This window comes from Aquarana catesbeiana, linkage group LG03 (genome assembly GCF_042186555.1).
Source record: "Aquarana catesbeiana isolate 2022-GZ linkage group LG03, ASM4218655v1, whole genome shotgun sequence".
In the NCBI taxonomy this organism is placed as follows: Eukaryota; Metazoa; Chordata; class Amphibia; order Anura; family Ranidae; genus Aquarana; species Aquarana catesbeiana.
This window is the reverse complement of record NC_133326.1, coordinates 732,466,208-732,493,397: the sequence shown is the minus strand read 5'-3', so window position 1 is coordinate 732,493,397 and position 27,190 is coordinate 732,466,208. Positions and strand designations below refer to the sequence as shown.

General features: G+C 46.3%; 2 protein-coding genes across 4 annotated transcripts in view; both read left to right on the top strand.

Moving 5' to 3' along the window:
• Positions 1–9,937, top strand: part of LOC141133837 (phospholipid scramblase 3-like) — a 31,904-nt gene extending 21,967 nt beyond the window's left edge. For all 3 annotated transcript variants that reach the window (XM_073623408.1, XM_073623409.1, XM_073623410.1), the window contains exons 4-7: positions 1,488–1,672; positions 3,761–3,922; positions 5,382–5,543; positions 9,332–9,937. In XM_073623408.1, coding sequence (XP_073479509.1) covers positions 1,488–1,672; positions 3,761–3,922; positions 5,382–5,543; positions 9,332–9,391 — 569 coding nt within the window. In that variant the 3' untranslated portion in view covers positions 9,392–9,937. The remainder of the gene's footprint in view (positions 1–1,487; positions 1,673–3,760; positions 3,923–5,381; positions 5,544–9,331) is intronic.
• Positions 9,938–11,728: 1,791 nt separating this feature from the next.
• LOC141133836 (zona pellucida sperm-binding protein 3-like) lies at positions 11,729–23,345 on the top strand. The gene is given in 9 exon segments (XM_073623407.1): positions 11,729–12,265; positions 14,188–14,300; positions 15,092–15,195; positions 15,274–15,451; positions 15,520–15,640; positions 15,717–15,808; positions 17,830–17,946; positions 17,948–17,967; positions 23,104–23,345. Coding segments are annotated over 9 exon segments (1,455 nt in total). The 5' UTR covers positions 11,729–11,782; the 3' UTR covers positions 23,331–23,345.
• Positions 23,346–27,190: the final 3,845 nt, after the last annotated feature.

Genomic DNA, 27,190 nt, shown 5'->3' with positions numbered 1-27,190 from the left:
AAGTGCCCTTATTAAAAGTCAGCAGCTACAGTGTTTGTAGTTGCTGACTTTTTTTTTTTTGTAAACGGCCGCACCTCCACTTTAACTCCTACCACTAGTAGGATGTACAGCCATGGCCAAAAGTTTTGATAATGACACAAATATTAATTTTCACAAAGTGGTATAATTACAAGCATTCTATAAGTGTCAAAGACTTATAGACAAATACATGAAGCTTATGCAAAAAGTCAATATTTGCAGTGTTGAGCCTTCTTTCTCAAGGCCTCTGCAATTCTCCTTGACATGCTGTCCATCAACTTCTGGGCCACATTCTGACTGATGGGCCACATCTTGACTAATGCCCCCCCCCCCCCCCCCATTCTTGCATAATCAGTGCTTGGAGTTTGTCAGAATTTGTGGGGTTTTTTTGTTCACCCTGCTCTTGAGGATTGACCACAAGTTCTCAATGGGATTAAGGTCTTGGGAGTTTCCTGGCCATGGACCCAAAATGTTGATATTTTGTTCCCCAAGCCACTTGGTTATCACTTTTGCCTTATGGCAAGATGCTCCATCATGCTGGAGAAGGCATTGTTTGTCACCAAACTGTTCTTGGATGGTTGGGAGAAGTTGCTCTCTAAGGATGTTTTTGTACCATTCTTTATTCATGGCTGTGATCTTAGGCAAAAGTGTGAGTGAGCGCATTCCTCTGGCTGAGCAGCAACTCTACACATGAGTGGTCTCAGGATGCTTTACTGTTGGCACAAAGCATGACTGATGGTAGTGCTCACCTTTTATTCTCCAAGGTTTTTTCCGGATGCCCCAAACAATTGGAAAGGAGATTCATTAGAGAAAATGACTTTCCCCCAGTCCTCAACAGTCCAATCCCTGTACCTTTTGCAGAATATCAATCTGTCCCTAAAGTTTTTCCTGGACAGAAGTGTCTTCTTTGCTGCCCTTCTTGACACCAGACCATCCTCCAAAAGTCTTCTCCTCGCTGTATGTGCCGATGTCCTCACACCTGCCTGCTGCCATTCCTGAGCAAGCTCTGCACTGGTGGTGACCCGATTCCGCAGCTAAATCAACTGTAGGAGACGGTCCTGGCGCTTGCTGGACTTTCTTTGGTGTCTTGAAGCCTTCTTCATAAATGCAGTGGACATTTTTTTTATGGGATTAAGTTAATTTCCATGGCAAAGAGGGACTTTGCAATTAATTGCAATTCATCTGATCACTCTTCATAACAATCTGGAGTATATGTAAATTCTCATCATAAAAACTGAGTTAGCTGACTTTTGTGATAAAATTTATATTTGTGTCATTCTCAAAACTTTTAGCCACAGCTGTGTTACCAAAGAAGGACATAACATTTGCTATAATCTGTGTTTCTTCAGATTTTTGGATTATAGAAACAATAGATGAGAAACATTTTGTCTATTTTAGTTGATTGTTGCAGAATCCCAGAGACTTTTGATCTCATTCTATGAATTCTTCTTATAATTCTGTCATTTCAGGGAGCGGTATATTCCAGAACTATAATACATATGATTTTTTTGGCACCGATGGCCAACTTGTGTACCAAGCTGCTGAGCAGCGGGAGTGTTGTGGTCCTCGGATGGATTGCAGGGTTACCAACACCCAAGGATATAATGTCCTCAACCTTCTTGTGCCTTCAGAGTGCTGTAGCTGTGACACCAAGGTATGAAAGACTGATTTGCAATACAATGGGGACCGGTGAAATGAGTGACAACCCTTTAAGTAGCATCGATTGTAAGCTGCTTGTCTAGGGCCATTTCCTAAAAGCTACAAACCTCTAATAATATACAAGACATGGAACTCTAGGACTAGTTGCAGACACCCTACATCCACTGGGCCATGAATGTGGTGATGAGGCTTTTGTCCCCAACAACATGTGGACAAGGTGCCTTGCACAGACCTTCACTGCCCCCCTTTCCTGGCTGCTGTAGCAGTGACACCAAGGAATGAAAGACTGATTAACCGTACAGAGGGGACCTGTGAGATAAGTGACAACCCTTTTAGTAGAATACATTGTATGTCCCATGTCTATGTCCATTTCTTATATGCTATAACCCTATGGTAACATACAAGGAATGAACCTCTAGGATTAGTTGCAGATCCCCCATACCCACTGGGCTAGGGATGTGGTAATGAGGCCCTAGTCCCCAAGAACATGGGAACAAGATGCCCTAATACAGGCCTCCTTCCTGGCAAGGTACACTCCCAATGTTAAGGGCATGTTGCCTGGTATGGTACCAGTAGAAGCGGGTGCATGAAGGGGGTGCACAATCACTGTCTCCTTTTCCTGGCCAGTAGCATGCATGCCTAGATAAGGGATATAGATTTCTAGGGGGATCCCATAAGTTTGTAATTTTTTTGTGTGTGGGAGGGGCTCCCCTTTAAAAAAGCAATACCAGACCCATACTTAGGATAGGAACCTGGTATGGATTATGAGGACCCACAGCAATTTTTGTAGTTTGCAGGGCATGTTGCCTGGTAGGTTTCACAAGGGGGGCTGCATGCTTGTCCCCCCCCCCCCGCCCACCATCTTTCCAGGTCACCTAGGTCGTATGCCTTGATAGGGGTATGGATTTTAGTTCAAGGCATGGACCACTAGAACTGCTGGTGAGATACAAGACATGGCCCTCTAGGACTGGTGAGATATAAGACATGGCCTCCTAGGATTGGTGAGATACAAGGCATGGTCCTCTAGGACTGGTGAGGTACAAGACATGGCCCTCTAGGACTGGTGAGATACAAGACATGGCCCTCTAGGACAGGTGAGATACAAGACATGGATCTCTATGACTGTGAGATACAAGACATGGGGCTCTACGACTGGCGAGATAAAATACATGCACCTCTAGGACTGGTAAGATACAATACATAGGTCTCTAGGACTGGCGAGATACAAGACATGGTCCTCTAGGATTGGTGCGATACAAGACATGGCCCTCATAGGACTGGTGAGATACAAGATATTGCCCTTCCAGGACTGGTGACATACAAGACGTGGCCCCTAGGACAGGTGTGATACAAGACATGGCCCTTTAGGATTATTGAGATACAAGACATGACCCTCTAGGACTGACGAGATATAAGACATGGCCCTCTAGGACTGGTGAGATACAAGACATGGCCCTCTAAGACTGATGACATTTAAGACATGACAGCTGATATCCAGGGTATTGGGAAATACAAGATATTTAATTCTTAGGTAAGATTCAAGGCATGATCTTCCAACTGGTGTTATATAGGTATGGTCCTCTATGACTAGTCACAGTAGATATGATGTTTGGTTAGCTAGTTAGATGATTTTCAATAACTGGTGAGATAAGACCTGAGGCACTAAAGCTTTGATGATAAAAATCTTGGTCTTTTAGGACTGATTAGATATAAAGCACAAACTTATAGAACTGGTTATATGAAAGCCATGGACCTCTAGGACTGGTAGGAAGTACAAAACACAGGCCTCTAGGACTGTTGTGATACAGCATATGGTCCTCTAAGACTGTGAGAACAAATGCACAGCTTTGTGGACTATAGAGACTGCTGAAATATAAAAAAATGGTCATCTACAGACTACAGCAGGTAGAGTTGGTTACAAGATTTGGTCCACTAAAGCTAGTTATATATGTTTCTTTTCTTTAGGACTGGTAATTAATGACAAGTAATGGGCCCAAATACACCTTCTGTAAAGTCCAAGTATAGTTTTGGATATAGTGACCAAACTCATTAGACAACCTCTTGTGACAATGTATTATTATAGTTGCAGGTCTCTTGTTCCACCGGACAGCTCCTTGGATACATAATCAAAGAGTGGACAAGTTTTACTTTAAGCTTTGACATCTTGGATCCATCGGGACTTGTTTGTCTTAAAGTGAAAGGTCCAGGATGGGGGGAAGGCTTTATGTCTGACACCCATTATAAGGTCAGTCTATCAACAAGTATGAAACACTTTTTTCTTTATTAATAATAATTGTAGAAAATGTCATCAGGTTGCCTATGGCATGTGGCGGAGGTGCGACTATCTGTCATGCTCCTTGCCCACTGTGAACTTCTTTTAGTTTGTTGTCCATGGAAAGGAGGAGACAAATCTTCACCAGCGCAAGGTGGCAACCAACAGCAGCTAGTGGGCATGAGTTGTTCTGCAAGAGCTCTTTCTGCTGCATTAATAGAGCAATCTGTGTACTACTGTAGACTATGCACTGCAGCCTGCATTTCATGAATGGGCTGGAAAATTTTGGCTGTGGTGTACATAGCCCTGCAGAGAATATGCGATCCACTCTCCATTATACAGTATAATGCCGCGTGCACACGGTCGGACTTTTCAACCGGACTGGTCCGACAGACTTTCCAGCGTACTTTCGATGGACTTTTGATGGACTTCTGACGGACTTTCTAACGAATGGACTTGCTAACACACGATCACATCAAAGTCCGACAGATTTGTACGTGATAACGTACACCGGACTAAAATAAGGAAGTTGATAGCCAGTAGCCAATAGCTGCCCTAGCGTCGGTTTTTGTCCGTCGGACTAGCATACAGACGAGTGGATTTCTGGGTCCGGCGGAGTTACGACGTAAAGATTTAAAGCAACTTCCAAATCTAAAGTACGTCAGATGTGCGACTGGAAAAGTCCGCTGAAGGTCCGGTGGAGCCCACACACAATCGGATTGTCCAATAGATTTAGTCAGTCGGCGTCCGTCGGACCCGTCCGGTCGAAAAGTCCGACCGTGTGTATGCGGCATAAATCTCCAGGATTCCAACATTTAGTATTTTCTGTAATGATGTCCACTGAAGCTAATCAGTACATAATTGCAGAGTCAGCTCCACTGCCAAGGACATTCCTTTAGACAGGATACATGTAAATGGAAAAGTCATGAAAATGTTACAAATACCAACAATTTGAGTTGTCCCCAGAACAGAAATAGAGGGAAAATCTTCCAAAATAAAATGTTATGACTTTAGATGTACTTTAACCCACCAGCTTGAACCTTCTTCTCCAAACCTACAAAGTCCTTTGTTGTGTGAAAGGGAGTAGAAGGAAGTATGGATTTCTAGGTGGAAGCAATCTGACTCATGAAAATTGCTCTAAATATATAAAAAAATATATTTTAGAGAAGAGAGATTAATGCCAAATTGGGGGAAGGGCTCTATAAAACTGAATGTGTCTCCCCAAAATGGGATAATTATGAGGTATGGGAATCCTTTCAGGAAAGTTTCACACTTGGTCCAGTATAAGCAGATTTAGTAATATTTGGAGAATTTACTGAGAACAGGAACTGTAATATTTAAACCTTTATATAGGAAAAGTGTAATGTTATGACTGATGTTTTCCATGTAGACACTCTGGTGGTGATCTCGATCCCCTCTCTTCTCCATCCAGGTTCTATCTGCTGACAGAACAACACAAATCGGGGTCATCACACGTGTGTGGCGGGGGTTAAGCAGGGAGATTTTCAGCTCTAAAGACAACTATTCTATTAATTTCCCAATGGACCTCCATGTCTCCATGAAAGCCGTACTGATGGCCTGCGCCTTGTTCATTGTGAGTCTAAGAACACTGCAATGTGTGTGAGGATTAGGGATGGGCTGTCTCATGTTCGACTCGAACATTGGCTGTTTAGCGAACAATTTGGGGTGTTCATGGCAAATTCGAAAGCCGCGGAACACCCTTTAAAGTCTATGGGAGAAAACAAAATGGCTAATTTTAAAGGCTAATATGCAAGTTATTGTCATAAAAAGTGTTTGGGGACCCGGGTCCTGCCCAAGGGGACATGTATCAATGCAAAAAAAGTTTTAAAAATGGCCGTTTTTTCGGTAGCAGTGATTTTAATAATGCTTAAAGTGAAACAATAATATTCCTTTAAATTTTGTACCTGGGGGGTGTCTATAGTATGCCTGTAAAGTAGCCCATGTTTCCCGCGTTTAGAACAGTCCCTGCACAAAATGTAATTTCTAAAGGAAAAAAGTCATTTAAAACTACTCGCGGCTATTAATGAATTGTCGGGTCCCACAATACAGATAAAAGTCATTGAAAAAAAACGGCATGGGATTCCTCCCAGTCCATTACCAGGCCCTTTGGGTCTGGTAAGAATATTAAGGGTAACCCCGAACTAAAATTTAAAAAAAAAATTTGCATAGGGGTCCCCCCAAATTCCATTACCAGGCCCTTCAGGTCTGGTATGGATATTAAGGGGAACCCTGCGCCAAATATTTTTTTAAAAAATGACATAGGGGTCCCCCTCAAAATCCATACCAGACCCTTCAGGTCTGATTTTAAAGGGAACCCTGTGCCAAAAATAAATAAAAAATGGCGTGGGGTCCCCCCCAAAAATCCATGCCAGACCCTTATCTGAGCACGCAACCTGGCAGGCCGCAGGAAAAGACGGGGGACGAGAGAGCGCCCCCCCTCCTGAACCGTACCAGGCCACATGCCCTCAACTTTGGGAGGGTGGTTTGGGGTTTGGGGTAGCCCCCCCAAAGCATCTTGTCCCCATGTTGATGGGGAGAAGGGCCTCATCCCCACAACCCTTGCCCAGTGGTTGGGGGGTCTGCGGGCGGGGAGCTTATCGGAATCTGGAATCCCCTTTAACAAAGGGGACTCCCAGATCCTGCCCCCCCCTCCATGTGAAATGATAATGGGGTACATTGTACTCCTACCATTTCACCCAAAAAAGTGACGATCCACGAACGATACAGCCTCCTCCATAGGAGGCGCCTGGCAGAATGATGCGCGACTCGGATGACAGTTCTTAAATAACCAAGGGCCAGTGACATGCACGGGTGACCCCGTCCCCTCTGACGTGTCACAAGAAACCCCTGTTGCGTCAGAGGGGGTGGGGTCACCCGTACATATCACTGGGTAACCCCGGCATTTCCCCTTGCGTCAGAAGGGGTGGGGTCACCCGTACATGTCACTGGGTAACCCTGGCACTTCCCCTTGTGTCAGAGGGGGGCGGGGTCACCCGTCCACTTCACGGGTGGCCCCGCCCTCGGTTATTTAGGAACTGTCATCCGACAAGGTGCTTTGGGGTGGCTAACCCAAAGCACCCTCCCAATAAGGGCATGTGGCCTGGTACGGTTCAGAAGGGGGGGCGCTCTCTCATCCCCCCTCTTTTCCTGTGGCCTGCCAGGTTGTGTGCTCGGATAAGGGTCTGGTATGGATTTCGAGGGGGACCCCTACGCCATTTTTTTTTAAATTTGGCGCAGGGTTCCCCTTAATATCCATACCAGACCTGAAGGGCCTGGTAATGGAATTTGGGGGGACCCCCACGCAAATTTGTTTTTTAATTTTGTTTCGGGGTTCCCCTTTAAATGGCTTTTTTTCCTTTAGAAATGACATTTTGTGCAGGGACTGTTCTAAGCACCGGAAACATGCGCTACTTTACAGGCATACTATAGACACCCCCCCAGGTATGAAATTTAAAGAAATATTACACTTTTATTCTTCCACTTTAAGCATTATTAAAATCACTGCTCCCGAAAAAACGGTCGTTTTTAAAACTTTTTTTGCATTGATACATGTCCCCTGGGGCAGGACCCGGGTCCCCAAACACTTTTATGACATTAATTTGCATATAAGCCTTTAAAATTAGCACTTTTGATTTTTCACGTTTGAATCCCATAGACTTTAATGGTGTTTGCGTGTTCGAACAAATTTTTTGCCTGTTCGCATGTTCTGGATGCGAGCTGAACAGGGGGGTGTTCGACTTATCCCTAGTGAGGATGGAGAGAATACTGCAATTTGGGGAATAATCTGTACTGAATATGCATCTCATCTTTATGTCCTCTGTACACTTCCTGTGTTATCTGTCCTGTGCTTGCTGTACACTTCCTGTGTTATCTGTCCCATGTCCTCTGTACACTTCCTGTGTTATCTGACTCATATCCTCTGTACACTTCCTGTGTTATCTGTCCTGTGTCCTCTGTACACTTCCTGTGTTATCTGTCCTGTGTCCTCTGTACACTTCCTGTGTTATCTGTCCTGTGTCCTCTGTACACTTCCTGTGTTATCTGTCCTGTGTCCTCTGTACACTACCTGTGTTATTTGTCCCATGCTCTCTGTCCTCTTTACACTTCCTGTATTTTTTTGTCTAAAAATATTGGGATGGAGACATGTCAATGTATTCATTGGTGTGGACAGGTCACAATTTCATTTCAATTTCATTTCATTTCACTTCCTGTATTATCTGTCCCGTGTCCTCTGTACACTTCATGTGTTATCTGTCCCGTGTCCTCTGTACACTTCCTGTGTTATCTGTCCCGTGTCTTCCGTACACTTCCTGTGTTATCTGTCCCGTGTCTTCTGTACACTTCCTGTATTATCTGTCCCGTGTCCTCTGTGCACTTCCTTTGTTATCTGTCCCATGACCTATCTACACTTCCTGTGTTATCTGTCCTGTGTCTTCAATACACTTCCTGTGTTATCTGTACTGTGTCCTCTGTACACTTCCTGTGTTATCTGCCCTGTGTCCTCTGTACACTTCCTGTGTTATCTGTCCTGTGTCCTCAATACACTTCCTGTGTTATCTGTACTGTGTCCTCTGTACACTTCCTGTGTTATCTGCCCTGTGTCCTCTGTACACTTCCTGCGTTATCTGCTATCAATATAGGAAGTGTACAGAGGACATATAACACAGGAAGTGTACAGAGGACACAGGACAGATAATACAGGTAGTGTACAATCAGTCCTGTGTTACCTGTCCCATGTCCTCTGTACACTTCCTGTGTTATCTGCTATCAATATAGGAGGTGTACAGAGGACATATAACACAGGAAGTGTACAGAGGACACAGGACAGATAATACAGGTAGTGTACAATCAGTCCTGTGTTACCTGTTCCATGTCCTCTGTACACTTCCTGTGATATCTGTCCTTTGTACACGTCCAGTGTTATCTGTCCCATGTCCTCTGTACACTTCCTGTGTTATCTGTCCCATGTCCTCTGTACACTTCCTGTGTTATCTGTCCTGTGTCCCCTGTATACTTCCTGTGTTATCTGTCCCATGTCCTCTGTATATTTCCTGTGTTATCTGTCCCATGTCCTCTGTACACTTCCTGTGTTATCTGTCCTGTGTCCCCTGTATATTTCCTGTGTTATCTGTCCTGTGTCCCCTGTATATTCCCTGTGTTATCTGTCCTGTGTCCTCTGTAGGGGGTGAATCTCACCAGAGGGGACACAGTCAGCAATGAAATCCTGACAGAGGGTCCAACCCTTCCCTGTTCCACCAAAACCAAAAAAACACAGTTTTTCCTTTAGATAACCTTTAAGATCATCATGGGAAGTCATGGGACATTCATTCGGGGTGACCGGAACTCCTCTGTTTTTTTCAGGACCTTTTGAATGAAGAGCGCAGGCGCCAACAACAGTCCCAAGGTGCGAGCCAACACTGATTGGAGGATATTCCAGCCATCCCACAGACTCATCTCTGATAAAGGATCACACGTGCTCTGTACATGTCATACATAGAATGAACGGGATGTATGAAGATATTCTCGTTTTAATTTTCATAATAATAAAAACCTACAAGGGAAAAAGGAGGCAGGGACAATTTTATTATATATGATATCATATGATAAAGGACCCTCAGAGCTCTGTGTCTTAGCTTAAGAGACCGCATGGTACAACTGCAAACTTCCTACCCAGCCATGTGATAAGGGTGGAGTCAGTGCTGTGCTGGAAATTGTGTAAATAACATTCACTTTCTTCAGCACAGCTGAGAAGGATGGAACACTTACAAGTGAAAAGAAGACCAGACCGCCACCTACTGGCTGAAAATAAAAATTAAATATTAATCTATGATGTGTCATATTGATCTGATTGATGAAGGAGATATATGTATATGTATATGGATACAAATGTATATTATTTTTAGTTCTGATCAAAATCAATCAATAAATAAAATCTGTAATTGCTGCTTCACCTGATGGAAATAAAAACTTGTTGTCCTCTTTCCTGCAGTGTGCAGGCATGCCAGGGACCCAAACCAAGCAGGGGATGGGTGGGATGGGGATCTTCTTTGTCTGAGAAAAAATGGGTCTGTCCGGGAGCGACATGTAGAGATTTGTGCAGCCTCCCTATGAGTCAGTGAAGCCACCTGTCATATTAAAGAACCCATAGGGAGGACTGGGAAGTTGTAAGAGATGGGTATACAGTAGGTATGGTCTGGATGTGGCTTCAGCTTTCTGTCCATCTGGATCTACAGAACACATCCACCGAAGGAGGTCTCTGGTTTTTTCATTGTATACTCAGATGGAACTTCCTGGCTTTGTGACAAGTTCAACTTTCCAAGTCCCCTCCCCTTCTGATCACCCATCTTCCACAGTCCCCTCCCTTACAGTGCATCTCTACTTCTCACTCCCCTCCCCTGCATTGCACCTTTCCTTCCCAGAACCCCTCATAATGGGCACAGCAGGTGTACAGACCCGGGAACTCAGCACAGGGATGGTGGGAACACCTCATGTTGGGCACATCAGATGTACAGACCCGATAATTCAGCATAGGGATGGTGTGAAACCCTCATAATGGGTACAGCAGGTGTACAGAGCCAGGAACTCAGCACAGGGATGGTGGGAACCCCTCATATAGGGGAACAGCAGGTGTACAGACCCAGGAACTCAGCACAGGGATGATGGGTACCCCTTATAATGGGCACAGCAGGTGTACAGAACCCAAAACTCAGCACAGGGATGGTGGGAGCCCCTCATAATGGGCACAGCGGGTGTACAGACCCCAAAACTCAGCACAGGGATGGTGGGAGCCCCTCATAATGGGCACAGCAGGTGTACAGACCCCAAAACTCAGCACAGGGATAGTGGGAACCCCTCATAATGGACACAGCAGGCATACAGATCTGAGAACTCAGCACAGGGATGGTGGGAGAACCTCATAATGGGCACAGCAGGTGTACAGACCTGGGAACTCAGCACAGGGATGGTGGGAACCTCTCATAATGGACACAGCAGGCATACAGACCCGGGAACTCAGCACAGGGATGGTGGGAGAACCTCATAATGGGCACAGCAGTTGTATAGACCTGGGAACTCAGCACAGGGATGGTGGGAACCTCTCATAATGGGCTCAGCAGGTGTACAGACCTGGGAACTCAGCACAGGGATGGTGGGAACCCCTCATAATGGGCCCAACAGGTTTACAGACCCAGGAACTCAGCACAGGGATGATGGAAACCCCTCATAATGAACACAGCAGATGTACAGACCCAGGAACTCAGCACAGGGATGGTGGAAACCCCTTATAATGAACACAGCAGATGTACAGACCTGTGAGTGGTTACCACCATCCCTGTACTGAGTTCCCACATCTGTACACCTGCTGTCCCCATTATGAGGGGTTCGCACCATCCCTGTGCTGAGTTCCCAGGTCTGTATACCTGCTGTGCCCATCGTGAGGGGTTTCCACCATCCCCGTGCTTCTGAGCCCTATAATAAATATCTCCTGTTGGTGTGAGTGACACTAGTAGTATGGTGTAGTATCAGTTGTAAGTGATCCAATCATTGTACATCCTTGTGAGATTCCTCTCCTCCATGCAGCTTGTGTAGCACACTCCATGTAGACCTGTCTCTCCCATCTGATTTTAGTATGAATTTAGTCCTATTATTCGGGGGATCTTCAGGGGGATGAGGTGACCTCCATTAGTGGTTCATCCATCATGTATAGTCCCAGTCATTGGGTGTGATGATGATTGGCCCCAGCTGGGGAAATTAGTGGTTGATGGGAGAGGTATAAAGAACAGCTCTCTCTCCCTCCTCTTTATTGTATCTTTTATGGGCAGGATGGGTTTTCTAGTGAAGAGTGGTTGGGTGTTACTACTGGCTCTGGCCTGTTGGTCAGAGTTTGGCTGTGATGGAGTCTTGGTGAGACATGGCCGCCAGTCAGATTGGTGGAGGAGCCACCAGAGGGCTCTACCTGGCCAGGGCTCTTCTAGATGGGGCTCCAGAGACTGGAATGCTAATCGCCCTGTTGTGGGGGTTGGGGCATCTAGAGGTGGGGTCCCTGTGGGTTTACTTGGTGGACGTGTTGGAGGGGTTCTACGAGATCTGCCGCAGCCTGGGAGCTCCCCTATCCGCATCCAGTGTGGAGAGGACAACATAGTGGTTAACGTCCAGAGGGATTTCTATGGGATTGGAAAGCTGATCCAACCATCTGACCTGAGCCTGGGGCCCCGTGGCTGCAAACCCAACACCCAGAGTACAGACACCACTGTTACCTTCCAGATCAACCTCCAGGACTGCGGCAACATGGTGCAGGTAATCTTAAAATGTTTCCATGTATTCCAGTTAATGGGGGGGGCCCCCCCATAGTCCTCCCCTTCCAGTAGTCTGTCATGTATAGAACATTATCTGCTGCTTTTCTGGCTTCCCTCACCTGGAACTACATAATTCCTACACTGCAGGTTTTTCCTAATGACCCTGTAGCTGATGTTCCATTGAGCATTGTTGGTGCACCCTCTGGGTATCTTGATATCTATCTTATTGGGGAGGTTTATTTATTTATTTTTTTTTTTGTCCTGTCCCTTAGCCAACATAGGAAGTGAAGAAATCCCCTGGTTGTCAAAAGAACACGTGTTCCCATAGGATACAGACCAGGGCCGGACTGATAATAAAAACCGTCCTGGGAAAAAAATTTCATACCAGCCCCATAGCATTTATACCAGCCCAACAGCATTACGTCATTTTCTTGTTCATAAAAGGGAAAACCATGCATTTTTAAAGCGCATTTGAATAGCATATTATATATTTCTAACACAGCTATGAGAACACCTAGAACTAGGTATCTATCATAAGGGGGGCTGGGTTACTGATATAAGGGGGAAATCTTTATATCAGTGCCCACTTACATTATTGTATTTCCCCCCCCCCCCTGCATATCACACGAGCTGCTCTAGGAGGAGGGTGGGACTTTTGTCACAGCGCGGCTGAAAGTTTCAGTCAGCTGAGACACAGTAGTCTCTTGACTCCCGCTGTGACAAGGGGAGGAGGGAGGGGAGCGCTGCAGCCCCAGGGCAGGCAGCCTACCAGGAAATGTCCCGGTATCCCGGTAGGCCAGTCCGGCCCTGATCCAGACCGAAATAAAAACCTGATGGGTTCTATTTCAAACACAACTCTATCCAAATGTTCCTTCACTTACACTTTAAGCACATCTTTATGCAGTCTCCTCTCCCACCATTTGCTGGGATAGTGGGGGGCCACTTCACCACACACACACACACACACACACACACACACACACACACACACACACACACACACACACACACACACACACACACACACACACACACACACACACACACACACACACACACACACACACACGAGCAGATCCTGCTTGTGAGGCCGGTTTGCATATCTGGGATGCCTTTTTGGAGTCACAGGACACCATGTTGAGGCACAGCGTGCTGGTACCCCCCTGTAGTTGCCTTACTGATGGTGGTCACACCTCTGCCCAACCATGATGTTTGATAGCAGGATGCTGAAGCTTCTATCTGGAACGCGGTGTACAGCTGGATAACCACCAGGAGTGTTTGAAAGACTACTCTCCAGACTCCTTTTTAAGGGGGTGATAATGGTGTGGGTGGCCACTGATGACATGTCTTTATAGATTGACCCTTTAATGACTGTTGGAAGACTTGTCACCAGACTATTCAGGTCCACAAATGTATGTATACACTTCTCCCCTGGCACCTAGATAGGTTTATGTAGCAAGAGATGGGTCAGCACAGATTAATTGGGCAATAAGGAGAGGGCTATGCAAAAAGGTTGATCTTTTCTGAAATGCCTCTTTACCTAGCAAGTGAATAAAAAAAAAAAAAAAAAAAAACATGCAAACTTAACTTTTTTTTTTTTTTAAACTTTTACCTGCGTGCTTTGGCGAAACCTCTTTACTAGCATGAAGTTAAAGAACTGGTCATACAACAAGAGGTCTGGTATTCTAAAAATGGCGTGATGTGGCTGTCCTGAAGTTTGAGTCCTAAAGGGTAAAGCCTTCTCAACATGACAGCTTGGTTCCTGGTCTTCCCAGACATGGCCCAAGCAAGGGTGGGCTTGGGGTTTATTCCCAGATGTGGGTTAAAAATTAGATTTGTGTCTGGTCTCAGAAATGGGCCAAACAATGGCAGCTTCCCAGGTCTGTAAGTCTACTATGTTGTATCATTCTCTTCTCTGCACAGATGACTCAAGACTGGCTAATCTACACCACCAACCTGACCTACAGCCCAACCTCCTCCATTCCAATCATCAGAACCAACCCAGCTGTGGTCCCCATAATGTGTTTCTACTACCGGTGAGTTAACACTACTGGATGAGCTTAGGGCACAATGCATGTCCCAACTGGTGTTCAGCATCTGGTCAATATCTAAGTTTGGATGGAGTGGGGGAGGGTTAAACCCCCCTGTTGGGTTCTTCTGCCATCTGTCCTTGCCAAGAGACTTCTATATCTCCTTTCCTGGTTGGGGTGTATTGGAAGCCTGTTTTGACATTATAGGCTCAAGAGTTTTTAAGGTAATTTTAGCTACTTTAACTACTCTTGACATCTGCAGACTTGGAGTCTGTGCCTACAACTTAACCCTTCTACTGCACTAATGACAAATTTTCTCTTACAAAGAGTGTGATAGTGGGAGGCTCTACGTTGACAGGATACGTTTCTTTATTTTAGAGGAGCTCTTCTTCAAGATGGTGGTGCTTCCTTTCTTGACCCTGGATTCTTTACAATGCTCTTTTTTTTTTTTATTTATTTTTTTTTTTTCAATGGGAGGTGTTTATGAAGAGATATTGGCCCAACAAGGCTCTAAAGAGAATCTGGGGACAAATCGAGTAGCTGCTCCTGGTCACTTTTAAAGGTTCAGGAATAATGTCCTGATTATGGCTTCACTATCTGGCTTCATTTTGTCACTGTCCAACAGGGATGGACTCAACCAGACAGCCATTCTTTATAACTAGCTGAATAGTGTGTAGCTGTATCCAGGATTTGACCCTGCACCCAACACGTCGGTGATGGGCAGGACAATTTAATATGAATTTGATATTAAATAACTTCCTTTGACTCATTACTGACCTAGATCTGGTTCTGTGTAGGCACGGTAACGTGAGCAGCCAGGCCATTAAGCCAACATGGGTTCCGTTCAGCACCACTGTGTCTTTAGAAGAAAGATTGTCCTTCTCTTTGGTCCTGATGACTGGTGAGGAAGATGGGTGATTTTGGTGGTGGTGGGGGGTGTTGGGCCTTTACTAATCCCCCTTTTTCTTTGTGTATACAGAGGACTGGAGTGGGCCCAGAAGTTCTCCCATCTATCAGTTGGGGGATCTTCTCTACATACAGGCCTCTGTGGATACTCACAACCAAATTGAGATGATCCTGTATGTGGACCGCTGTGTGGCCACCATATCTCCTGATGCCACCTCTTCTCCAAGTTATGATATCATTAAAGACAATGGGTATGTTTGGCTGGGGAGTGGGGGGGGTTTGCCGTGTGACCCAAATTGTAAGTGACCATCTTCTGCAGGTGTCTTGTAGATGGAACCCAAGCTGACTCCTCCTCAGCCTTCATCGCCCCAAGGGTCCAGACAAACACTCTACAGTTCACGGTGGATGCCTTCCGATTCCTAGGAAATGATGCATCTCTGGTGAGGACTGTTTGCATTGCTTGCACACATTGGTGCTTTGTAGAAATGTTTAACATATTAAAATGTTTTATTCCAGATCTACATAACCTGTTACCTGAGAGCTGCTGCTGCCACCCAGGTCCCAGATTCCATTAACAAGGCCTGTTCCTATAGTAAAGCCACAAACAGGTGAGACTATTAAATGATGGAGTGTCCAGGGATTGTTGCTCTCTTCCCATAGACAAATGATATCTGTAATAGTCACTTCTGTATGGATCTAGTAACCAGTGACGAACAAACTTTGTGGCCCTAACATGGTGTATTTCCAAAACCAATGGTGAAAATATTGATAAACCATAATGGTACATAGGCATCCTCTGTAGGGTCCTTACCATAGCATGCACATTTTTAGTATTAAAATAATGGCTGGCCAGGTAAGCAACCTCATGGGGCTGAAAGTTTGTCTAATCTCAGGTGCCAGCTTGGTCAGAATTATGGGTATGGTGCTCTAATTCTGCTTTGGGGACACCTTGGAAATCAAAGCTGCCCCCTTAAAAGATGAGCTGTGCTGACTCTTGGTGTCCCGTTGATTGGCAGCTAGTCTTGCCTCAAACTACAGTGGGTACCTGTGATGCCAGGTAAGTCTACATTGGAATAGACGACAAGCTAGACTTGGGCTGTCTGCAGGCTAAAATAACCTGAGGGGTTTTTGTTCTGCCTGGACTTTTCCAACATGTAGAACACTTCTATGTGGGAAGGATACTAAATGGTTTTTGGATTTCAAATGCCCTTGTGCAAGGTGTGAATGTGGTGCAGAGAGGGCATGTGCCAGGTTTGGACAGGTGGGTGCCCTGGGTGTTGCAGCTGCTTGGACTTCCTCACCATGTGGAGTATTCTTCCACTGCCCCTCATTCTTTAACCCCCCCCCCCAGTCACTCTACCACAGTCAGTAGCAGAGCTAACTGAAGTGAATTGTTCTCTCCACACCTCATCACTTCATTCTCCTTCCTGCTCACTTCACCTTAGTTCCTGATAAGTTATTTTCCCTGGTATGTCAGCACCTTTCAATGCCAGCCTTCACTTGTCTCTAGGGCCAGATCTAGATGGGAGGCATCGACAACTTCATTTACCATGCATCTGCCAGCAGCTGGGCAGACGCAAGGGCAGGAGGAGGAACAGATTAAGCCCTCTCCTGTTCCTGTGGGGGGTAGGATTTGGAGCTGTACTGGCTCCGGTCAGTGCAAGTCACTCGGCTTGGACGACTGCAGCCAGCCTTCTGGACAGTTGGCAACCCTGCTAAGGGTGTGGTACTCTGGTTACTGCTGTCTGGTTTGAATGTGTTGAGTGGAATGGCCAAATATGAGAATGTGTCTAAATAAGACCTAGGGGCTCATTCACACAGGTGGGGCAGTGCAAGCATGCGTTTTACCACCCACCTGAACAAGGATATGCAGCCACTTGGTGCTGTTCAATGGCAAAGATATTAATGGCATGTCAACATGAATGGGGCTGCACCACAACTGCCCTGCAATGAACATGATTGGGGTGTTTGTGGGTCAGCTTTTTCAGGGTTTGAACAGGCGGTGACCTATTGCCCCCTCCCCACTTGTCAAACAATGATGGCCACACATCCTAACCAGTCATAGTACTTGTCCTCCCCCTTCCTCTTAAGACCCCCTAGAGCCCTTTACCCACAGAGCCAATTTCCCCCCTCCAGCCCACTGACATACAGTAGATGCGAATCGGTCCTCAGACTGACACAGTAAAATTTTTCTGCCACTGTTGCCCCATTTGTGTACTCATTTTTAACTTGAGTTCACTGCAGTATACCACAATTGATATTTAAACACATATTACAGACCTCACACCAATATTGGCCTCATCCACTCCTACACCTGGGGGCAGGGGTGGGTGTGGCTTGGATTCTTAGCCCTGGGTGCTGGATGACCTTGTCCTGGCACTGACCTTGAGCCCTAGGCTGAGAGTACTTTCTACACCTGTTCTAATAGAAGTGATATAGCATCCATGTACTGCTAGCAGGCAATTGACACTGTAGCTTAATGTGCATCTGGAGGGATGATCCCCAAGTCCTTTCATAACCAGGTAAATGTCTAACTACCCATACAGTGTTGGGTTTTTTCCCATGCTTCCAGTGTATCTTCAAAAAAAAAAAAAAAAATTTGATACTGACATCAGCTTGTTTTCTCTAGCTGGTCAGCAGTTGAGGGCCCCAGCAGTGTCTGCCAGTGTTGTGGGACATCAGGCACCTGCAACAACCCTACTGGTCTGACAGGAGGAAGGAGCCGATTTAGAAGACCGAGAGCCCTTGAAGAGGGAAGCGTTGGATGGTGAGTTTTAACCATGCAGCTGCCATGTATAAAAATGAGCATGGCCATAGGGGCTCCAATGATCTAAAAACTGATTTCCTCAGTTGTCTTCCAGGACAGCCCTTGAGAGGATAGCGTCCCTCCCATCGACACAGGAAACTCATTGCCAACAGTTCAAAAGGCGGTCCCTCAGGTCCCTGGTCAGTCATTTGTGTTTCCTCTGTTGGAGGAACATGTTGCCAGGAACCAGGAGAGGACTACATCTCTCAGGGGCTACCTGAAGGGAGAGGAGCTGCACAGGGTCCTATCAAGCAGCCCCAGGTTAGTCCTTACCTTCTCACATTTGAGCTTGGGTACCGTACAGCTAATCCGGAGCAGACCCGTTCTCCCCCCCCCCCCCCTCCTCCTTCCAGTGTCGAGGTGTGCCAGGGACAGGGCAATGCAGGTTCCCACCAGGAGCAGTGTGGGTGGATTCGTCCATCACAGCTCCTTGCTGTAATTGCGGTGGGGGTCGGAGACGCCATTTGCGTAATTTCCGGCAGAACTGCGTCATTGCTGTGTGCCGAGACTTCCTGTTCCGGGTCTCTAGAGGCACAAGGAGGAAGGGGAAAGCCCACGCTGGGCCTACAAATCCCATCCAGCTATACCAGACTAGCGGCGGGATCCGGAGCTCGAGAGGGGGACCATGGAGGCTAATCCCCAGGACACTCCGGTGGATGCAGGCACCAGTCAAACCCAGGTAGGCTGCTGGGCAAGCCCTGTACTTTTTTTTTTTTTTTTTTTTTTTTTTTTTTTAATTCCCAGTGCAGTGGTGGTTGCAGCACGGGTCTTTTTTTAAAGAGGGTTTGGCGGTTGTTTGATATTAAGATCATCTATTCTTTATTTCAGGGTAAGGAGGCTCCAAGGGAAGACAAGTTGGGCCGCAAAAAATGCCCTAATTGTGGAAATTGTCCTCGGGCGTTAACAAAGCCTTATGCACACAGTGTATTGCAGGCTTACTTAAAACAGAGGCAGACTCTCCCTTGGCTAAATTCCTTGGCTCCTTTTAAAGATGAGATGGCATCAACCTTTAAATCTCTCCAGGAGTTAATCGCAGATGTAAGCACGTCTGCTTCCACCAGTAGAGCAGCTGCTATTCCCTCCTCACCAGGCCTTACAACACCCAGCTCCGGGGAGCCCCGTATAGTCAGGGAGCATAGCCCCGCATTAGTCCTGGATCCTCTGACTCAGACCCAGATCAGGATGAGGATCAGGCTGTAGCTACGAAAGCCACAACATACAAGCTGTCTCTTGAGGAAGTAGATGAGCTGTTGAGCGCTATTTAGGATTTATGGAAATTGATGAGGAAGAAACTCAATTGTCCAGACATGACAAAATGTATGAGGCTCTGGGGAAAAAGAAAGCAAAAGCATTTCCTATACATAGCATGCTTTCTGACCTGGTCCGTAGGGAGTGGGCCGAACCAGATAAGAGTCTTTCCTTTTTCCCTTAAAAGGAGATTCCCCTTTGAGAGCCCGGAGGTGGTCTGGAATAAAAATCCTAAACTAGACGCCCCTCTGTCCAAAGTCTCAAAACAGTCTGACCTGGCTTTTGAGGATATGGGTCATTTAAAGGACCCACTGGACAGGAGAACAGACGTAGTCTTAAAGAGCCTGGGATGCTTCTATGGAATGCCTGAAACCAGCTCTAGCCACTTGTGTGGCTAGAAATCTGGAGTTCTGGTTATCACAACTACAAGAACACCTAAAAGCAGGCACTCCTAGGGGGAGCTCTTAAAAACCTTTTGCTATACTTTTCAAGGCGACAAAGTTTCATCTGACGCCTCTACTGATTCCGTAAAGTTTACAGCTAAAACTGTGGCGCTTTCTGTCGCAGACAGGAGGTCAGTATGGATGAAAACTTGGAGGAAGAGACGGCAAAAAGGTGTTTATGGCTACCCTGTATTTAAGGGATGCCAATCTACATATCCTAATAAGGAAGGAATGCCAGAAATTTCTTCGGATGGCGATTCAGATAGACACCAAAATTTATCATGTTCAGTGCAGAGCACTTCCCTTTGGACTGTCATCCTCCCCAAGAATCTTTACCAAAGTTCTCGGAGGCACTAGTTCCGTTAAGACTGCAGTCAGTCTCGATCATTCCATATCTAGAAGACTTGCTCCTCACGGCCCACTCAGAGAAACAACTTTGTCAGGACTTAGAGTTAACACAGCTCAGCCTGAGTCAATTGGGGTGGATAATCAGTCTGGAAAAATCCAAAACTACCGCAACACGTAATAATCTGTATTTATGTTACAAGATCCTGTCAGTAAGAGAATTGTCCTGCCGGAAGAAAAGATATTGAATCTGTGGCAGAGAATGTCTTTTCTTCAAAGCAGCCCCAAATGTACAGTGAGGGAGGTGATGTCAGTAGTAGGACTTATGACAGCAGCAATCCCAGCCGTACAATGGGCCAGGTTCCACCAAAGGGACCTTCAGAGGTTCTTGTTGGAACAGTTAAGAGTCAGGGATCTGGAAGAGGAAGTATCTATCCCCACCAGAGTAAAACACTCCCTGTGGTGGTGGAAGGACACAGAATTTAACCAAAGTGGTTCTCTGGATCTTGCCCATCACATCTGGATGTGAGCAGCTGCGGTTGGGGAGCCCATCTCAACTCAGGCTGGGCCCAGGGCAGGTGGGCGCCAGAGGAGAAACATTTCTCCTCCAATTGGAAGAGGGTAGCAGCTATCCTCAGAGCTCTATTAGTCTTTCAGGTCACAATACAAGGTCACCACCTACAAGTCCACGCAGACACTGACGGCTGTAGCCTATATAAACAAGCAGGAGGCACCAGAAGTCCTCGGCTAATGTTGGTGGCCAGACACATATTTCAGTGGGCAGAATCCAAATCCAATCTAGAATCCATCTCTGCAATACACCTGAAGGGGAGCAGAACACCACTGCAGACTTCTTGAGTCGACAACTAGTTTTGAATAAAGAGTGGTCTCTGCACCTGGAAGTGTTCGACTACATAACAGCTTACTGGGGGAAACCAGAAGTGGACCTTTTTGCAAACAAAGAATGCAAAAGTTCCCGGTTTCTGCTTGCTATGCCCAGGAGATCAACCCTTGGCAGACGCCTTACAGATTCCATGGACCTTCAGCTTGGATTATGCGTTTCCTCCGCTTCACCCCATCCCGAGGGTTCTAGCGAAATTTCTAGTGGAAGAAACGTGTTTAATCCTAGTGGTACCATATTGGCCCAAGAGACCATGGTTCACAATTTTACTACAGTTGACAGACCAACCTCCTCTGAGACTTCCCTACAGACAAGACCTTCTGTCTCAGGGACCTTTTTTCATGCGCAAGTAACCATGCTGAATCTTTCAGCGTGGTTACTGAGGAAGAAATATTAAAGGAGCAAAGGCCTGACAGAAAGTGATTCAGACCTTGCTACAGAGTAGAAAACCAGTTACCCAAGCTATTTACAGGAAAGTGGAGGAAATTTTAATAGCTGGCTGGATAGCCGAGGTGAGGTAAACATGGATACAACAAATATCCTACAGTTTCTCCAAAAGGGGATAGACAAGGGACTAACTCCGAGTACTATTAAGGTTCAGATAGCTGCCTTAAGTGTATACTTAAAGAAACAGTTACAGGAAGATTCTTTCATAGCTAGGTTCTGTAAGGCAATCTCTAGACGCAAACCAGTCAGAGTTAACATAGCTCCATCCTGGGATATATCTATTGTTCTAAAGGCCTTTTTGGGGTCACCTTTTGAACCTATCTCAGAGGCCTCTCTAAGACTGATTACATTCAAGACAGTGCTTCTTGTGGCAATTACTTCAGCCCGTAGAGTAGGTGAAATCCAAGCTCTCCATCAGAGAGCCATTCCTCCAAATTCTAGAAGACAGTCATCCTAAAGACAGACCCTGGGTTCTTGCCAAAGGTGGCATCTAGTTTCCATAGGTCATGATATTGTCCTCCCTTCTGTCAGAATGCCTCAAACGGGAAAGGAAAAACAATTTCGTTAGATGTGAGGCAGTGTATTCTAGAATACCTATAGGGTAACCAATCCATTCAGAGTTAAATTCACTTTTTGTGCTCTTTTCCGGACAGCGTAAGGGACAAAAAGCTTCTAAGGTCACCATGGCTAGATGGATCAGGCTATTTATAGCAGAAGGGTATAAAGCATTAAATAGAGATCCTCCAGGGGGTATTAAAGCCCACTCCACAAGGGCATTATTGGCATCCTGGGCAGAAAGAGCTGGTGCCACCCCGGAGCAAATGTGTAAAGCAGCCACGTGGTCAAGCTTCTCCACCTTTTACAAGGCATTATCGGCTGGACTTAATGTCCAGTCAGGATCAGGCTTATGGGAGGAAAGTCCTCCAAGCCGTGGTCCCCCCCCCCCCCCCCCCCCCCCTAATCTGGTGAGTACTTGGGGGTCCTCAAGGGCTGTCCTGGAAGACAACTGGGGAAAACTGGAGTTAGACCTACCGGTAACTCCTTTTCCAGTGGTCTTCCAGGACAGCACAATCGCACCCTTTTTGATTATGTTGATGTACTAACATTATTACCTGTTATGTTTTGCAGTTCCATCCTTCGGTTCTTGGTAAATGACTGACCAGGGACTGCCTTTTGAACTGTTGGCAATGTGTTTCCCGTGTCGATGGGAGGGACTCCATCCTCTCTACGGCTGTCTTGGAAGACCACTGGAAAAGGAGTTACCGGTAAGTCTAACTCCGGTTTTCCTGTAATGCATCTCCCCAGGGTACAGTTATGGGGTGGAAAAATCCTGACTGGTGTTGGTATAACCTGGCCCAGACTTCCCACACTAGGAAATGTGACTAGGCATCTGAGGGACATGGGTGGCAATTTAGGAGGAAGCCTAGAACCTGGATGTCTTCATATTGCCCCATTGTCACCCCCCTCACTAGTTTTAAAACTAAGAAGGGAGATCTCCTTCTAAAGGGGTTAGATTGCAATGAATCAGAAGGTTTCAAACCACCAACATTCTGTTTAGTTATTGGTTGACATGACAATTTGAAACCCTAATGGAGGGTCTACACTGGACTGCCCATTTAGGTGGGAGCTGAGTTCTCACCTGAAAGCCCTTAGTTGCATTGGTAGAGGTGTTTAGCTATCTCATAACCCTCACCTGCTTTTCTCCTGCTGCAGAACCTATCATAGAGGAACAGTCAGTGACCACCTTGGGACCTCTGCTTGTGATTGGACCAAAACAAAGCGACATTGCAGCTGCAGTGATGAAGGAAGAGGCTGCCCCCGCAGAGCTCTGGGTGTTGGTGGCTGTTGGGTGTCTCAGTGTTCTTGTAGTCACTGTGTGTACAGTGCTCATTGCGAAGTCTCTGAAAAAGCCACAATTTGCATTGTCTGTGGAAAAATAAAAAAATAATCATTTAGTTTTGGTCTATTGCTCTTTTATAGATTGGTGCTTTTCCGGGGGCTCTAAACATCTCATGGGTTTGGTTTGGCCTTTGAATCAAGTGTGTGTGTGTGTGTGTGTGTGTGTGTGTGTGTGTGTGTGTGTGTGTGTGTGTGTGTGTGTGTGTGTGTGTTTTATTTCATATTGATGGTACAGTCTGACAGGGTGTTTGTTTCACACACCCCCCCCCCCCCCCCCCCGAGACTACAGAACCTCCTCCCTCCATTATGGAGAGGGAGTGGGTGTTGCCTATCCTAAGGTGACAACATTGGCTATCTACAGATGAAGTACAATGAGTTTCACCATAGGACAGGCAGTCATGATTCTTAACCACTGTGTTGTAGAACAAACCACAACTACATGTAGCAGAGTCTTTAACATCTTCCAGGCCAATGAGAACCTTGTGGTCAGACAGCTGATATTCTTCAATATGTAGTGGGTTGTGAGGCATATATATTTTGAAGGGGGTTAGGGCCAGGACACCCTTGATTAGTAATTTCAATAGGACAGCCGTACAGGGAAAGGTCCCAGCAGGGTGCCACTTCTGAACGTGTAGGTTTGCTGTCCCCTATGGCAACAGTACTTAACAGTTCCTAATTCAAAGTTCAACAGTTCCCTTTAACTTCACTATAAGACTCCTTTCACACTGGTGCTTTGCACGCTCTAAAGCGCTTAAAAAAAGTGCCCTGAAAGAGCCGCTGATGTCTCCAGCATGAAATCCCAGAGGGCTTTCACGCTGGAGCAGTGCACTGGCAGGATTGTAAAAGTCCTGCTAGCATCTTTGGAGCGGTGTATACGCCAATCCTTCACCGCTCCCGCCCATTGGAATGAATGGGGCAGCACGGCTATACAGCTGGCATAGCGCTGCTGCAGCAGCGCTTTGTGGTGGTTTTAACCCTTTCTCGGCTGCTGGCAGAGGGGTAAAAACCGCCCCTGCTGGCGGCCAAATACCAATGGTAAAGCGGTGCTAAAAAATAACGCCATTTTACCGCTGGCGCCCACACCGCCCCAGTATGAAAGGGCTCTAACATCCACTTGTAGCGCTTCAGCCCCTTGAGCTCCTAGTCGCTCACTGGACTCTCATACACTGAAGCCCATGAGCTCCTCAAGGCTTTTGCGGTGGTATCTCCCTCAAGCGTCACCCACGCTTTCCTGCTGGGTCCCTAACTTGGCACTCCAGATACCTATTAAGCTTCACCCCTGCTAACTGGATCGGTCCTTGGCTTGACTCACAAGGTTGCTCTGTGTCACCTCCTCTGGTTGGGTCCCTTACTTGACCACCGACTGAAGTTTCCTGATTCTCCACCTTGCCCAGTCGTTGAGAAGGTTGCTTCAGTTACTCACTGTGGTCCCTGGTAAAGGTGGTCGGTCGCTTAGTGGCAACAGCTTTCCTTCTACCTCCGACCATGACAGGTTCTCCGGCCGACATCCACCCAGACAGCAGTCCGGGTGGCACAGAACATAAATCGCCCGACTCCACCTAAATTATATATAGGCTTTCCCAGCAGGCCAAGGGATTAAAGAAAACCCCTGCCCATTAGCCGAGATACCCCATAACCTGACCTTGATTGTCCTTCTCAATCTAATACCGCCACCTGGTGGTAGAAGAGAAAAGTAAATCAAGGCCAAACTTAGGGAGAAATCAATGGATCCCTAGAAAATAACAATAATGGCTATTCCTGACAAGGAATTTGGTGAGGAGCTCCCTGACTAAACCCCAGGGCGCTACGTACAAATGAAAAGGCTGAAGTGAAGGTGTTTGAAATGGTATTACAAACTTTTGTAAACATTGACATTTGGGAATGTGTTGGCTATCCTGTCCCTTGTAATTTTTGTCATCTAATACTAGGTGGCCTCCCGCTTAGGTGAAAAGCAGGGATGGATGATAGATTGTGGTGGAGATCATATCAGAGCTCACCTAGCATTCATTGACAATACAAGCCAGTCAACACTGTATCCTGGCCTAGGCCAACAAGGCCCAGGCCTAGGGCAGCACTTTGCAGGGGGGCAGCACGGAAAGAGTCCCCGCCGCCTTGTGATACACTGTTATTGTAGCGCCAGTCTTATAGGGTGGACTGGGCTGAGAGGCAAATTAGTCTAGTGCCCCCTTTAATCGGCTGCACTGCTTCCGGTATGCAGGCAGCCGGCATTCCACAATGATGGGGGGGGTTGACGCTTCTAATTTTGACTGTCCTATCATCCTGGACCACAAACCTTCCTCACTGTGCTCTGTTTTCTGCTGCACCACTGGCATGGTTATATCTTCTTAGTCCTCTCCATAAAATTTCAGAAATTTGTGCTTAAAGTAGAACTATAGGGAACACTTTTTTTTTTTTTTTTTTTTTTTTTCCCATTTTGGATAGAATAAGGGAGGGTTATAGCCCCTGTCAGTTTATTTTATTTTTTTTTTTCCCTGTCCCATTGCAGATTTCCCTTCACTTCCTGCCCTATAGCCAAACAGGAAGTGAGGAAATCTATGCAAATTAAGGGAATCCATTCCCCCTCAGAACTGGTGTCCCCACTCAAAAATTTCAGGGTGGGTCTTAAATAGGGGTGTGGCCTTGACAGGAAGGGGTGGGTCATATTTAAATTAGGGGGTGCACGAGTTTAGTCAGGCCTAGGGCAGCACAAAACTTAAATACACTTCTGAAGCCAGTTCCTGAATGTCAGGTGGACATGAGAGCTAAGGTTCTTGTGAGGGAAGCCAGGTTTACGACCCACTTTGTTGGGTTAAATTTGCCCAAGATTAGATTCATGGCCATTGTAGAGCTCTGGTGCCTGACCTGCAGCCCTCTGGTATGATGTGGGGTCCCTGAAGCTCAGCAATCTAATGGAAAACTTTTTATTAGGGCAATAGTATTGATCTCTTCCAGCTTCATGTAACATGTTTTCTATTGTCTTGAGCAGCATTCTCCCCAGCCAACAATGTATCCTATCCTCTCTACAGACCTAATAGAGGAATTGAGGGCCAGTCTCTGACAGTCCTCTCACATTACATATATTGAACACTTTGCAGCCCTTTGATGTCAGGGGCCACATTTGAGGCCCCTGTTGGCTCATAAGTTGGCAACCAATGGTGATCAACTTCCTAGATAATAGTAGGACCCGCATGTGGCTCCTGACATCACTAAAGGATCACTCATGTTCATTTTATTATCCTGCGGTCAGAGGGGCTGCACACGAGATCATGACTTGCTGCCTCTTATGCCGCGTACACACGGGCGGACTTTTCGACCGCACTGGTCCGACGGACTTTCGAACGAACGGACTTGCTTACACAATATCACACAAGTCCGATGAATTAGTACGTGATGACGTATGACCGGACTAAAATAAGGAAGTTGATAGCCGGTAGCCAATAGCTGCCCTAGCGTCGGTTTTAGTCCGTCAGACTAGCATACAGACGAGTGGACTTTTCGACCGGACTCAAGTCCATCGGAAAGATTTGAAACATGTTCCAAATCTAAAGTCTGTCAGATTTTCACCCGAATAGTCCGCTGCAGGTCCGATGGAGCCCACACACGGTCGGCTTGTCTGCCGGATTCGGTCTGTCGGACCAGTCCGGTCAAAGTCCGCTCGTGTGTACGCAGCATTACACATCATTGCGTCCTGAAGAACTGCAAAGAAAGGGTAAGGTGTGCAAGAAATTGAATTAATGTAGCCAGAGGCTTAACTACAAATGGAGAGAAACACTGGCTGCAGCTGCTGCCCTGTGCTGCTTAGGTGCTAACCAGTTATATCCTAAGTGGCATTATGTTAAACAATATCAGTGAAAAACATAATCAGATAAAATCTATCAAATTATATCCAGTCCACACTGAA